We start from the raw sequence: 16585 nt of genomic DNA on the forward strand, positions 1-16585 counted from the left end.
GTTTATGTATGGAATTTTTGATGTTGTTAAGGAAGGGAGTTGTAGTCACCTGCTAGTCGGGATCTACATGATGCACCACTTCTTGCCATTGCCTGTTTAGCTTAGAATATTGTGAATGGACATGCGTGGATTTTATGCAGGTTGCAGGTACCGGGTATCAACTTCCTTGAATTGCTAGGATGAGCATACCCTATTACATTATCTCAATGGTAAGAGAGGGGAGATAAATTCTTAAGTCCAAATCCTAAACCCTTGAGCAATTTGTCTTAATTGAAAATTAGGACAAGTATCTGAGTCGAGAACCCTCTGAATGTGTTGAATGACGTTAATCATGGTTATAACCCTTTGTTTGATTTAGTATGTGTTTTGCTATGATAGGTTTTCATATGTTGCTTTATGAGTCTTTGGTGTATTTTCTAATAATTAAGTCTAATTAAAAAGATTAAATTAATAATTTAATTTAATGGAAAATTATTATGAGATTTTAATTTTTAATTATATTTAATTAATCGAGAAATTAATTAAATAAAAAGAATTAAATTTGAAAATAAAAGTTATAAGTCTAAATTTAGAACGTGATAATATTTAGTTAATTTTATAATAATATATTTAGAGTTCATTTTTAAATAAATGCTAAATATTATTATTATTTGAGTTAATAAATATTTTATCAATTAAGTTTCTAAAATAAAGTAAAAAGTAAAAAGAAATTAATTTATGAAAAAGTTTTAAGTTCACATGATATATGCATTTAATTAAAAAGATAAAACATGAGAACTTAATAAATAAATAAAAATTAATAAAGTGTATGCATGAGATTAAAGTAATAAATTAATTAAAAAGAAGTCAAGTGGAAATTAAATAAAGTTATTTAATTTAATCCATTTGACGTGCATGAAAAGATAAGAGAAAAGATAAATAAAAGTTAATTTTAGAGTTAACTCAGGTGAACAAGGAGTCCTCTTGGGTGAATGCACAATTAGTGCCCCGATTTGAGGAGAGAACTCCTTGTTATCACTTGAGGGTTCATTTTTGAAGGGGACGATTTTTGGACATGAATTTTTGAGTGACAAAAATTTTGGAGACAAATTTGGACGCGAGTTTTGGAAGCGAATCTTCTCACAATTCTCGGGTGGTTGTGTATTAGCATCAGGTTCAGGTAGGGTCTTGTGTTTTGATCACTGATTGAATTATGTAAATTGATATTCTTGTCTACTTCATGATTATGAAAACTTGCCTTCTCATATTTCATCATATGAATCTGTCAATTCTTCATCCTAAATCTTTTGTTGTTCATTTTCATCTGTATATAAAAATTTAATAAATCAATTTGGAACCCCGTCCATAGGTAAAAGAAAAATGTAGTTAAACCAAGGAGGGTTGAAATTTAAAATAAATTTTAAAATGGGAAAATTAAATGGTTGATAGTAATTCATCTATTATATTATACTCGCAAAAGATATTTTTAAAAAATAATCTTAATAATATGTTTAGATTTAATTTTATTAGCTTTTAATAAAATTTAGATTTAAATATATTAAACTTAATTATATTAAATTGGAATTCGAGGAGGTTCAAAATTTAAATATTGAACAAACTATAATTAAGAATTGAAAAATAGATAAATTATGAAGAGCCATTTAGATTGTTTATTTAATTAAACAAAAATCTTTTATTCTACAAAATAATATGTATTGGGAATATGTTTTATAAAGTTTTTAATTTTTTTTTTTAAAGTAAAAAATAATAATAATATAAAACTTACCACTCTCACCTTACTGTCAACAGCTCTGACATTTTCCTGCAACCATACATCGCATGTACCTACAATGGGCAGGAAAGTGGGGTCGCACGGTCCTTTATTGTAAGGTGGCAACTATTTTAAAACAAAGCCCAATATATTTTTATTTAAAAACGTAGGCCCATTAACATAGGGTTTATAAATTTTGTTTAATGTATAAAGTTTCTTTTTAAAAATTTATAAGCTTTGCATGTTTCTTACATATTATTAATGTTTTCAAAGTTATATTATATAAAGCTATTATAATTAGATAACTTTGTAATTAACATGATTTATAAATAAATTTATTATTATTTAATAATTTTTATTTATAGATTTTAATATTAAATGTATTATTAAGTAATAATACTTTATTAATAAGTTTTATAATGTAAATTTATTATTATTTAATAATATTTATTGATAGATTTTATTATTATTTGTTAATTTAAATATTAATGCATTTTAATATAGTTTTTGTAATTATTAATAGTTTTTGGTTAAATATTAATAAATTAATAATTAATGAAGATATCAATATAAGTATTTAGATCAATAATTATTAATAAATTAAATTAAAATTAGTTTAATTAAAGTTAATTAATAATGGATATTATTTGATAAATTTGTAACATTAAATCATTGATTTAAAACATGATGGGAGGGTAATTCTAGTTTCATTCGAACAAGTGAATGGGTCAACTTGTAGGGTTAACTAGAAATCTTTTGAACTTGAAACATACCTTGAAATTAAAACTGAAACGTTACATTAACTCAACAATATATTATCAATCAAACCAAATTATGAGTTTATGATGTTTTCTATGCATTGTCTATGCTTTGTGGTTTTGAGGGTTGGCTTAGTTTTGACCAGTCTTAGGTTGTTACCAGAGGCTTGGGGGTTATATGAATGTGATGTTATGATGATTTGTTCTCGATCTTTTTAAACCCAACCATGGTAATGGGATGGCATGCTCTATGATGTGTGTGGATTATTGATTGTTATTGCTTTCCTATCTTCTTGTGTGAAGCTAAGGTGTATGTATATGAGATACCTGACTTAACCATTTTTTAATCATCGACTAGTATTATTTGATTTGCTTTCCAGTCGCTTTGAGAGGACTGAAGTGTATTTTTTTTTTTTGATGATGTCATTGTGTGACGTGTTTGACTTGACCATTTTGGAGTCTTCGATCAGTATTGTGATTTATTTTGGGATATTTTCTGGTTGCTCATTGAGAACAATTGGATATTGTGATTTATCATTAATGCCTTCAGTTGCTGATAGAGAACTATTGTGATCATTATGATTATTATTTAATGCTTATCAGTTGCTTGTGGAGAACTGATGTGATTATTGTGGCTAATCTTTTGATGCTTTCCAGTTGTTTGTATAGGGTTGAGGTGATTTTTTAATTTGTGATTTCATAAGCCTAGGGTAGGTTATCTATATGTAGTGTCTTGAAGTGGCTTGTAATGGGGGACAGGGTCCCTAAAGAGGCTCTGGGGATGACTCATTGTAAGTTTTTTCTTTAATAAGTGATAATATTTACACTAAATGAGATTAAAATAAACCTAATAAGATAATTGTATGTTCTCTCCCATGCCTTGAGTGCTAGTACAGACTAGGATGGGGTAGAGAGAATGCTTGGTTATGACCTTGCATTCCATAGTGTGCCTTGTCAGTATGAGAGAATACTACTGGTCGTAGGGATCACTAGGGACCCAGGATTCCCATGAGATTGCTTGGGTAACTTCTACGTGACTTTTGCGATGACACTTTCTTGCTTACATAGTAGGTTTCCTATGTATCTTGTTTGCCTCTGGGTCTAGATGTCGATCTATGTCTTAGAACCTTTGAGTGAGTACACTTTTAGGATTCCTAGACTTAGAGAGTATTTGTGTTATGTGATTTGATATCTAGTTTGGGACTTGAGACTATCTCCTTAGCGTGGTGGAAGTGGGCCATTTAGGTTCCATGCGGTCGGGTGGTAGTGCTTTTTACTCTTACCATTGAGATCTGTACGTAGTCACTATGGCTGGAGCTTCTTGGGATGTTTGTTTATCATGATTAGGTGATTTTATTTGTTGATGCATTTATTTATATTGATGATTAGCATGTGATAGGTGATGTTATCTACTTTGTAGGATCATCTTATGTTTTATTCTTGCATGTTAGATTTCCTTATGCTTAGGTTGTAGCATGTTTTAGTAGTGATGTCCCTATTATGATAGTATCGATGATCTTATCGGTGGCTTGGGATGTTACGCATGGGGGATGGCTAGGGTCCATGATGGTCTAATGATGCTATTGATGGTTGGGAGGAACCATGCACTTAGTTAGTTGTATTTTATGATGGATAGTTGTATGGATGTATCATGTATGTTATTAGTTTCATTTACTTTATTGTACTTTGTATCATGGATTCGAGGATGATGGTGTATCATTATATGTATATTCTTTTAGCCTTTCATACCCTGTGACATGTACAATGGATGATTGTGCATTTTGGACTTCATTTGCAAAGAGGCATTCGAAAACAAATGTATATTATGGACATTGGACTTTTCATTATTCTTTCATGTGGATATGGTAGTTGTTAGACTTAGAATTAATTAAATTTAAATGTGACTCAACGTCTTGGGATCCTTAAGGAATGTAACCTATTATGTATGCTTTTAGTTGATTTTATGTTATTGCTTCCGCTACTATGTGTTTGATGTGTATGGTTTATCTTTCTTGTTTAAATTTTTTTTTTTGGAAAACTTAGTAAAACTTTAGGTTAATTCTTTTGGATCCCTTGGTGGGGTATTACAGTTTCCCTTTTATAAACTTTATTGACATTTTTTTCTATGGTATGAAGTTTAAGCTACAACCTCTTCTCCTTCTTTGTTATTTCTATACAAATCTTACTTCTGCATTCTACAAGAGGCTCAACATCAATTGGACTAGGCATTGATTCAATGAACCAGAACATTTCCACCCATTCTAATTGAAAATTCCTTTTGGAAAAATCGCAACGAGATCGATCTTTTTTTTAAATTTCAAATTTCTTTTCTCCTTCTATGCATAAAAATCATTGATGTAATTACTTTTTGTTTTCTCACCCAACTCTAATTCTATAATATAATTTTTGTGACTCCCTACTTAGTGGAAAAGCCTCCAAATCATGTTCAAGTTCATCCTCGAGTGAGATATCATGTTCACCAACTTGAACTTCTTCTAAATGGTCTCCAACTTGTAATGAATCTCCTTTTTCAATATGCACTAGAGATGTAAGTTATGAATCTTGTAGGTTGATAACATTTTAACCACCAAAATATGCAGATAAGGTTCTGTATTTTGGTGGCCTCTCTTGGCTTTCAAGGATCCTACCAGAAACCCTGTTATCCCTCTTATTTGACATTGCAAACTGATGAAAGCTAAAAAAAAATCAACTTGTTGAACACAAGACTCAAAGAGTGATGAGTCAATGACTATGACTAGTAAACTACTTAGACTACATATAATAACAATAATATGATTCATTCACATAAAAAGGGTACTGTGGTACTATAGTCTATAGTACTACCCAATAAAATTTGCAAACCTATATGAGCATGTGAGATGTCTAGTTGACACTAAAAAATAACTAGTACTAGTATGACATAAAAAATAAATTAAAAATCACTTACCTTTTATGAAAACCACAGTCCGCGAGACAATGGGAAATGCACTCAACACTCTAAGACTTTCACTATAATAAGAAATACTAGTCTCGAGACCAAAAAAGAGTGAATTGTGTAGAATAATAGTACCTTATGAATGTCTATATACTACCAATCTAGGTTGGAAAATTACACGGCATTAACAAGCAGGAATGTCAAATGTAGGCAAAAATTGCCCTCCTATGTAAGGCAAAAATAGATAAAAGTTGGCTAAATGGGGTTGGTGGTCGACAAATGTTGGGAAAATGGTAGGGGACACCCAACCTAAGGGAAAGTTTATTGGTTATACTAATGGAAAAAGAATGTTGCCCAACAAGAAAATAACATGCAAAGGATGGCAAAAAATTTAAAATAATTGTATCCAAAACATATATTACAATGCTGATTGGAATGATATTTTTGACCAATCATGTGAAAATAATGGGCAACTAGCACAAGCATTAAACCCAAATCTTATAAATATATGGTGATGTGGTTGGTCACCGTTACATGCTCTATTCGCCAAATGACAATCAACCGATTAGAAGGGTTCACCAAATGGCAAAGATTCACCACTAAAATAATCTCTGTTTCAACCTATATTCATTTATGACCAACATTGTTCTTCTATAAGATGCAATAAACCATTGTATTTGTTGGCAAACTATCTAATTTACTTTGTCTATCACAAGTTTTCTTTTACATTGTTCAGTTAGTATTTAGTATTTAGTTTTAACTATCCATTTCTTAACTAATTCTACAAACATTTATTGCCTAATATATATAATGCTATTTGCATAATACAAGAAATGACTAAAACATTCTTTATTTATTTTCTTTCATGTTGCACCAGAGCATAGCATTATGTTCTATTACAAAATGTGAAGAACTAGCCACAATGTCATGTTACATTTTCCAGCTATGTTTTACAAGAGCGGTTTCTTTAAATGAATATTCTATATGAATTAGCATAGGAATAACGATTTGTTTTTGGAAACCATTCTATGACTTCCTCAAAGACATAGATTTCAGTTCCATTTAGTGAGAGATGGTTTATCATCTATTTTGGGAGCACAAAGAGTCCTAAACAAAGACACTTTGAGTGTGAGAGCAAGTTTTGAAGGTTGTGCAATTGTGGCAACATGCAATTTTTTTTTTCACTGAATGATTTCATGCGACCTTAATCCATATTTCATCAAATATAAGAGAGACGACTGCCATTTTGAAAAGTCCATACCAAACATCATAGTAGTGAGATTACATCTTGCAGAAATCTTCCCTTATCCAATACAAATTACTAAATGAATCATTCACCATCACTAAATGTGTTACATTAGATGAGCGATGCATCCATTTGCATGATTGTCATAATTAAATATATGAGTATTGAATGATACATAAGCTATTTACAATTGGGGATGGAGCATGCTTCTTGATTTAAGGCACGAATAATTTATTGATCATTCAATGGGAGAAATTTTGTTTTTGTGAGGGCAAATGCACTAGGATCTTATGGAGGGAGTATCCTAAAAAAATTCAGTGGGTATCATAAAGGATTTTTAGGAATATTTTAAAGCCATTGATGGCATAAATTTGTAATGCAACTCAACTTAAAATCTTGAGATCCAAAAATTAAGAACCTAATGGTGTCATGGTTTTTTGTTTTAATACCTTTAAGAAAATTTAAGATTTTCACTCTAAAATTTCATTCCGTGGGAGTTTTCCTTTTGGCGGGAATCTAAATTTGTAGATATTTGACAACTGGTAAAGAATTTTGTAATGTTGGTGTGAAATTTTTTAACACCGCCATTTTTTTCTGCTCAAATATACAACTCAAAAATATAGGGGCGCTCTTGTTGTTCTGGGCAAGTTCATATTTTATCTTGTTGTAATTTTATTTTTTCTTGCTGGGACCTTGTGTTCCTTAATAGATGATTAAGTCCCTCCACAAGATTCCAATCTAAGAACATTTTCCCATGTCACTGCCTAGCTTATTTTGAATAAATAATTTTAAATACAATAAAAATTCAATAAAAATAATATATATTTTATAAAATGCATAACAATTAACAACCACTTTTTAATCTGAATGAAAAGGGATATTAGGATTACGATGAACTATTTACTAAAACTACTATAAGGGCCCGTTTGGTTGCTGGAATATAAATTAAGCATTGGCATTCAGAATGCTGGCTTTGGGATTCTGGAACTTGGAATCCAGATTATGATTAAGGAATCCAATTTGGGACTGTTTGGTTGACCAAGAATTCATTGTGAGAATACAGATTTCCTCCATTTGGTTACACATTGTGGAATTGGAATACTAGCCAAAATAACATGCAAAATATTATCATCCAGCTGTAGCATTATCATCATGCAAAAAAATTCAATACTTATTTGGTTTGTTGAAGTCCAAACATTTTTAACAAGTATAAAAAGATTAAGTCATGTTGAAAGTAAACATTATCATAACGGATGAGGACGAGATTGTACTAATGGATACTAAAACTTTTATGACTCTTGCTCTATAAAAAAAAAAACCATTGATTATAATTCACATAATTACTGATAAAAAATATTTATATTGTTCAAGTCTCATTGAATGAATCCGAATCACAAGAATTGATGAAATAAGAGTCAGAAACATCCCATTAAAAATATATATATTTGTAGAGATCCAATAAAAAATTTGATCATCACAACATTCAAACTCGCAGATGCAAAGTCTAAATTTTTATATTAATTTTTTACGAAATCTTACTTGGAAACACTTTTATGCCAGAAAAAAAATCAATAGAGTAGATTGTTTTTGTCTTGCATACAATTCATTTAACTGAGAAACAATGTATGTGAAAAAGTTATTTCATCAAACTTTTTTTGCAGTAACTATTAAGGCGGATCAGGTGGAAAAAGCCTGATAAATTACTCAACAGTGGCAAATATATGAGCAAGTAATAGCAGAAAATTTTCCCTCCATTTGAAAAAATTAAATTTAAAAAATTAGTGCAAAAAAAAGTGCCTCCAAATGGGCATCCGGAAGTCAAACCCAATCAAATTTTACTTTAGTTGAAATCCTCTTTTTCAAAAAATGAGATTTAAAATGGGAATTAAAACGGGAATTCCAAATAACAAGTATTTGAAAGAATTTGGAATCCTTGTTTTGGGGGTCAAATGGAGATACTGGATTCCACTTTTTTCCAATTCCAATTCCGATTGTGTGGACCCAAACAATGGATTAGAATTTTTTTTAGAATTCCGAATGCCAATTCCGTTCTAATTCCAGCTACCAAATGGACCCTAAGAGTCCAAAGAAAAATAAAGTGTTTCAGCAAGGTCTCAAAGTGACGTTGGCGTAGTGAAGTATTACACTATGTTTCTTGTGAACAAGTGATAAAATATGGAAGGAAGTCTTTCGTAGAGGACACGGCAGCCGAATATCGCAAGAGTCAGTAGTGATACAGATCCGGTGATTAAAAACAGAACCCAAAAGCTATACATGCTCAACCTGTTTAAATCTGCTTTGTTTTCAGGACTGCCGCACACCGTGTCATTGAAGTACATGTCTTGAATTTTCTTTATTTCTTGGTCCTCTGATAGAGACAAAACGGCCCTGGAAATGTCTGAGAGCAGAGGAGAGCCTTTGGGAAACACCTGCACCAAAACCATAGGTAAGAGTTGTTTCTTACAAATGAAAACACAGGTATATATTAGATCAAATAGAAGTGAAGGGAACTCACAAATCCTAGACCGCCGGTTGTGTAGGTAGGCCCCACGATTTGATATCCGCACTGCTTCGCCAAGAAAAGGCGAAGGTAGGGGATCTCGTCAAAAATAGCAGCAACACCGCCATTATTCGGACCCTTGGTCAGAGCTTCCTCATATTCTTGCGGAGTCGAATAGTTTCTCAATTTTTCTTTCAATATTCCGACGTGCTGTTGCAGATACTCACTCACAAAAGATCCCTTTTGATAGCCTACTGGAAATCCCTTTTTTATCACATACTCCACATTTGTAATCGTTGGTGTATTTTGTCGAGCTGTGAGGATTGAAGCGAGACTGGCTGTGTAGCTCGATGTCAATATCAGAACTACAAAAAGCCAGATTGTAATGGCGATTCGACTCTCGTTTCTGATGATCGCCTCCCCTGCAAACATTGCCACAGTTGAAGGATATAAATTCTCTGGATAGAGTCATTCCATACTGTAGAATGAAAAATGATAGACGTATATATGTCTGTCATGGCCACGTTCAACTTCAAGAACATCTCAATTCTGTCATTTGATTACTTACTGTGAGAGAAAAAGATTGTCGAGAATGAATACCTGGAACAAGAACCAAGTGAAGAAGATTTAGAGAGATATATAGGTCTTTATTTGACATGAAAATGTAGGGAAACTCATTTAATACCATAGAACGGTGATCACTTGGGTGAAGGGATCTCCACGAAAGGCTTCATTTACCCCATGCTCTAGAATCCACACCACAACTCCTGTAAAGATGAAGAATCCAACGGTTGCACACCACAAATCGCTAGTAAATGGGAGTAGAAACGGCCATCTATTGTCATTAGTGATGATAAGGGGCACGACCATTGCCATGCCAGTTTCTGTAAACGGATGTGTCGAATCCACAAACTTGCTTCGATTTGCTAAAATTGTAGTATCGCCCACCACGGCATCGAATTTCTGCCAAACGAAACCTGATGAGCAATATCATTCGGAATTTAAACTTGAATTTCTTGTAGAAAATAGTTAGTAATAATGAAAAGTGCAGCATGAGAATAAGGAAGAGACATTAAGGTAGACTTGATAGACGAGATCGTCATAGGTATCAGTCTTATAAGGAATGAGATCATATGGAAGGGCGTAGTCAAGCCGCCTGACATCTGCTTCAAATACATCATTACAGAATCCCGTGACAATGGTCTGGTTACGGCTTTTATCATATTTGACTGTTAAGAACTCCTCGAATCCATCCTTTACGGGCACCGCAATTTGAAGCCTTTTGCCGATCGTGGGTGTCACCCAGCCTCGTGGAATCTGCGTGTTTCCCCCTGGCCAGATCACCGTCTTGAGACTTTCTACGCTGCTGTAAGGAGGCCGAGGAAACACACTGGACAGATGTTGAGTTTCATCCGTCCCCTTCCAGTAACCAAGCACACGGTAACTTTTGCCAACCACATTTACTATTTCATAAGTAGACCCCGAGAGTTCTCCATTGCTAAGACTGACAGCCCCGCTCAGCCCTGTAAAGTTAGTTTCTACTATGCGTTGCAACAGCCGCTGGCCCTGCTGAAACACCCTGATTCTTGTCAAGTCCGTTGCATTTCCCAGTTCGACAGGAGGGCTACAAGGCTCCGAGAAATTAAAGATGGTATTACTGGTTCTGGCCAATTTGGCAATGGCCTCGGCTACCATCTGCACGCTGTCATAAGCCAGTAACCCATATTGGTTAAGCTCCGTCTGGGCGTACTCCTCATCTGGGTTTTCAGTTCTAAATCTTTGTTTCCACCTTTTGGTGAAATTCACGAGCTTTTCAGAATCAGGAACATATGTCCGCACTCCAATAATACCTTCCATGGATGCCATAGTGGAAGCATTGAGCAGACTATCTAAGAGACTGGTAAAGCCATCCGTCGTTACCCACACGTAACCCGAACTCATCATCCCTATCTCCTTTGCCTCCTCAAAGAGCTTCAACCCCAGACCAGCGTCCATGTGAGCAACAAACACTCTGGACTGCATATTATTCATTTTGAAGAGCTCTTCCCTTATGGCCTCCCTCGTCGCATTAGGGGAAATTGATGATTTATATTCTATTTCAGACCCCACGTCCTTCAGCGCATCGTTCAACGAATTTATGGAACCGTAACCGAAATCGTCGTCAGGATAAACAACCACTACTCTTCTCCATCCATGATATCTTACCACGGCCGCAATGGCCTTCATCTGCAACGCATCGCTCCGTGCCATGCGAACAAAATATGGAAATCTGGAGTTGGAAAGCAGGGGACTCGTAGCAGAAAATGACACAATCGGCACGTTGCCCGCATCTCCAACATCTAATATGAACTGTGCAACTTGAGACTTTTGCGGCCCGATTATGGCGACTGCTTCCTTCCTCAGGAGGTCAACAGCTGCATGAGTAGAATCAAGCACATTAATTTATTTTGTCAGCTATCCAAAACTTGAAAGTTAGAATAGAAAAATGGAATGGGAATGGAAATGGGGAATGAGAATAGAAAAGGGCAATTCGAGTCGTGTTTGGTTCACTTGGAATTCCATTGAGAATATGTTAATCCATTGTTTGGTTGTACAAAAATAGAATAGGAATAAGGTTAAGTTTTGTATTTTAAAAAATATTTTCTTTAAATTTTTTTGTTTTTAATTTATTGTTTTTGGATTAATTTTTTCAATAATGGTGAAAAGGTTAATTTATTTTCATTTTTTTAAACAAATAGATATAATAAAAAAATCTTCCAAAAAAAATTATTTAAATTAATTTTTTTTTTAAAAATTCAAAAAATTCAAAAAAAAATTTATTTAAAAGATTATTAAAAAAAAAAATTAGGTTGGGAATAGGAATGATCTATTCCAATTACAACTATTTTTTCATAGACATATGCTCATTTTAGCGGCAAAATTGGAATATGTCTTCCTATTCCCAATTTTGATTGAGTGTACCAAACAACAAATATAAAACATATTCTAATTTTCTCTTCCTATTCTAGTTCTATTTCAACAACCAAACGGGCCCTTATGATCCCTAAAAATTCTGCCTAATCTTAATTCACATTTCATTAAAAGCCAAATTTTCAATTTACTCAAATTTGGTATGAATTTTTTATTTTTAATTATTTAAAAAAAAACTTATTTTAAATAAATTTATTAACTAGTCATGAAATAATTTTTTATTGTAAATCTTGATATAAAAATATTTGTTTCATTTATAGTTTAATTATTAGTTTATATAATATTAAATTTTACTTCTTTGTATTTAATTATTGACTTTGTTCAAATATTTATTTTTTAAAGTAATTGCTAAAAACAACAAATTTTTCTTTAATTATACAATATATAAATTCTAAAACTTAAAAAAAAAAAAATTAATAGTTTTTTACATAATATAAATGTTATTATTTATTTGTAAATATTTATGTTTTACTAAATAAATAAAATGAGAATTACAACATGTTAAATTGGGAAATTATTGATTAGAATGTGAAAAAATCACTCTTATGCTCAAATTACTTTCAGTGCAATCATAAAAAATCTAAATATACACATTTCAACCATGAATAAACAAGTGTCACCAAGTGACTAGTACTTATCATTGTAAAGTATAGTGATGCTTCAAGAAGAGGTTTAATCTATAATTCTTAAACAAGAGCTTTAATTTTTAATTTTTTAATGAGAGTTTGTCTAAAATTAACAATATTATAATTAGATAATTTACAAAAGTGATAACAATTTGTTTAATAAAAAATATAATTATAATTATCACATTCATTGTAATCTTAACAGAAAAATATTATTATGTATGTTGTAAATAAGTATACTTTATTAAAATTTATAATTATATATTTGATTTTTATGGTTGTAAGAATGAAGTAATAATAATTAAATGATAAATCTATTTCTATTACCAAACTTGGTTAGACATGATTTATCTTATGATATATTCATGATTGATTTTGTTGATAAAAGGAATTTTTCTAAAACGTAAAATGGTTTGTATAAAAGCTAATGTGAAATTTGAAAGATTATTCAAAAATTCTAAACTATTAAATTCCATCAAAGTATCAATACAAATTCTTCTAAATCTACGTGTTGTCAGTGCAATTGCATTAAAAAACTACTTTAAACTAATTAATTTAAATATAGATAGCATCAACAAAAAACATATTATAAAAGTTTGTAGCCTAAATTTTAAATAAGTAAAAAAAAAAAAGTGTTCATTAAATTATTGATTAATTTATTTAATTTGTTTCAATATTTTAGTTTTAAGCCGATAGACTTCTATGTGGGAGCTTTGCTCCCGAAAATAACATTCTACTGCTAGATAGTTGTGAGACTCGCTGGATAGTTGTCAACATTTTTAAGTGTCTTTTTTTAGGTAGCTTAAATTTATGAAAATTGTAATTAATAGATTATTCTTATAAATTGCATTTAATAAAACATCTAAAGTATTTTGGTAACTTTCCACACATTTTAGTTTCTTAAGTTTTTTATGTGATTGGAACTTTTAAGAACTTTTAAAATTGGAGAAGGCATCAAAGAACTTGAAATATGAAAATGATGAAGATGATTTAAAATGATTTTGAACATAATGATAATGATTTTAAAGAGAGAGTGCCTCATGGTTAGTTGAATCAAAATGCATTTATGAAGTTCTATGTTTTCTATTTAATTACTAATTTTTTAAATAATTTTTTTTTAAATAACCTTTATTTTTGGTTTCTCACTTTTAATTAATTTTTAATAAAGTTATTAATTAATCATGAAATATTTTTATTATTATAAATCTTGATATAAAATCTTTGTTCATTATTATATAATGGAAAAAATAAATTTTTAATTATTAGTTTATATATTATTAAATTATACTTCTTTGTATTTAATTATTGACTTTTTTCAAATATTTTATTTGTAAGTAATTGCTAAAAATTGTAAATTTCTTTTTTAATTATAAAAAATATCAATTCCAAAACTTTTAAAAAAAAGTTTAATAGTTTGTATATAATATAAAAATTATTATTTATTTCTAAATACTTATGGTTTACTAAAGAAATAAAATGAGAATTACAACATGTTGAATTGGGAAATTGCTGATTTAAAGGTGAAAAAATCACTTCTATGCTCAAATTGCTTTCACTGCAATCATAAAAAATCTAAGTGTATCCATTTCAACCATGAATAAACAAGTGGCACTAGTTATGGTTCAAGGAGAGGTTTAATCTGTAATTTTTTGATGAATGTTTTAGTATAAAATTAACAATATTATAGTTACCTTAATTTACTAAAGTGATAACAATTTGTTTAATAAAATATATAATTATAATTATCATATTAACTGTAACCTTAATACTAAAATATTATTATGTATGTTATAAATAAGTATACTTTATTAAAATTTATAATTAAATATTCAATTTTTATGGTTGTAAGAATGAAGTAATAATAAGTAAATGATAAATCTATTTCTATTACCAAACATAGTTAGACATGAGTTATCTTATCATACATTCATAATTGATTTTGTTGATCAAAGTATTTTTTCTAAAATCTAAAATGGTTTGTATAAAAGCAAATGTGAAATTTGAAAGATTATTGGAAAATTCTAAACTATTAAATTCCATTAAAGCATCAATACAAATTCTTCCAAATCTAGAGTTGTGAGTGCAATTGCATTAAAAATATAATTTAAACTAATTAACTTAAATATAGAAAGAATCAACATAAATTTTGAATAAGTAAACATAAAATTGATTAAATTATTTATTCATTTATTTAATTTGTTTAAATATTTTAGTTTTCTAAATTAGTTTCTCATGCATATTTTGTACTTTTCAAATAAATATTTCTATTATTACCATTATTATTATTAAAATAAATTTTTCTCTTTAAAATGAATGATAAATCTATTTCCATTATCAAATGAATTATCTTATTATGTTTGTCGTAAGCTATATATATATATATATAATGGACATAGCAATTCGAAATTTTATTTACATATAACTAGTTTGATAACTCCACACCAAAAGAACTAGAAACAAAACCCTGCTTCCTCATATAAATTTTATTTTAGGTTTTCCTTTTCTACTTTGATATTAATATTGATTTTATAAATATAAGTATATAAAATCTATAAGATTAAAAATTAATCTCTTACTATCTCTGAAATTCAACTAATGAAACATTTTTTTAAAAGAGTTGTTAGAATTAAGTCGCAACAACAAATCTATTATTATTAAACTTTTGTTAACTTGGCATTCTAAAAACTTTAAACAAATAAAATTTAAACCATGTCATAAATGAATTTGGTAAACCTTCTTTTAATCTAATTTGTATCAACACTTATCTTAATAAAATATTTAAACTGTTTTGCATGATAATTCTTAATAAGGTACATATTTTATATATTATAGAATGTATTTCAAGATTTTTTTTTTAATTGAACCAATATCTATTTAATCTATCAAATTAATTTAGATTTTTGTAAAATTATTATAGAGACATAATATTGTAACAAAAATACTAAATTTATTATTTAAATTCTAATATTTAATTAGTATAAAAACTTTAACAACAAATACACATGTAACATTTGTCATACATTTATAATTTTTGTTGTTGATAAAAGTTATTTTTTTAGTATGATGTAATGTGTTACTTATCTTTTAAAATTAATTATATTAGAATATGTGTAATATTTTATTCTTCTTGTTAATTTTATTTATTTATAATTAATCAATAAGTATTTTATTAATCTATTCAATCATTATTAAAAGTAATCTTAAATGTATTAATAGAAAGGATTTTTTATTTTTATTTTTATTTTTATTAAGAATAAATTTTTAGTTATAAAATATATATTCAGAAAGTGTATTTTGATTGTAAGAAAGTAAATTGATTATTAAGATAATTCACATTTATTTTATAAATTATTTTGTACATATTATTTCTTATGTTTTTTTGATGTGTTTTTATCTTTGAAGAAGTTTCTATTTCGACAAAAAAAAAAAACTTTCTTATTGAATGATTTCTTAAAAAGTGTTCATTTAAATCAATAATATCAGAGATAAAGAAAATTAGAAAAAAAAAAGGTTAACTTGTGAAAAGAGATTACCACCCCACATATAATATCGACTTAATTAAAGCTATTAAATCGAAGAAAATACGAGGATAAGAAAATCGCTTCAGCTTCACTTTCAGTTGGTCAACTACTGCATAATTAGAATTAACAGCATAAATGTAAACTCAGGCATCCGTAATTACAAACCATTAAAGCTTTCAAATTGTAATAAAATAGAAAAAGAAAAGTGAAATACCGGTGCTTGCAGCGCCGAGTGAATCTCCCTGGCCGTCTCGCATATGGAGGTGGAGCCGCGTGCCA

General features: G+C 29.7%; 1 protein-coding gene across 1 annotated transcript in view; it reads right to left on the reverse strand.

Annotated features, from left to right (window-relative positions):
- Window positions 1-8830: 8830 nt before the first annotated feature.
- LOC149580520 (glutamate receptor 2.7-like) overlaps window positions 8831-16585 on the reverse strand; it is a 7991-nt gene continuing 236 nt past the window's right edge. Inside the window, exons 1-6 of the mRNA XM_089804850.1 lie at window positions 16521-16585; window positions 10261-11603; window positions 9875-10152; window positions 9758-9789; window positions 9205-9611; window positions 8831-9118 (exon numbers count right to left, since the gene is read on the reverse strand). The exon at window positions 16521-16585 is cut by the window's right edge and continues 236 nt beyond it. Coding sequence (XP_089660976.1) covers window positions 8831-9118; window positions 9205-9611; window positions 9758-9789; window positions 9875-10152; window positions 10261-11603; window positions 16521-16585 — 2413 coding nt within the window. The remainder of the gene's footprint in view (window positions 9119-9204; window positions 9612-9757; window positions 9790-9874; window positions 10153-10260; window positions 11604-16520) is intronic.

Source organism: Cupressus sempervirens, chromosome 1 (assembly GCF_028749045.1).
Source record: "Cupressus sempervirens isolate cs-2001-9-10 chromosome 1, ASM2874904v1, whole genome shotgun sequence".
NCBI lineage: Eukaryota > Viridiplantae > Streptophyta > Pinopsida > Cupressales > Cupressaceae > Cupressus > Cupressus sempervirens.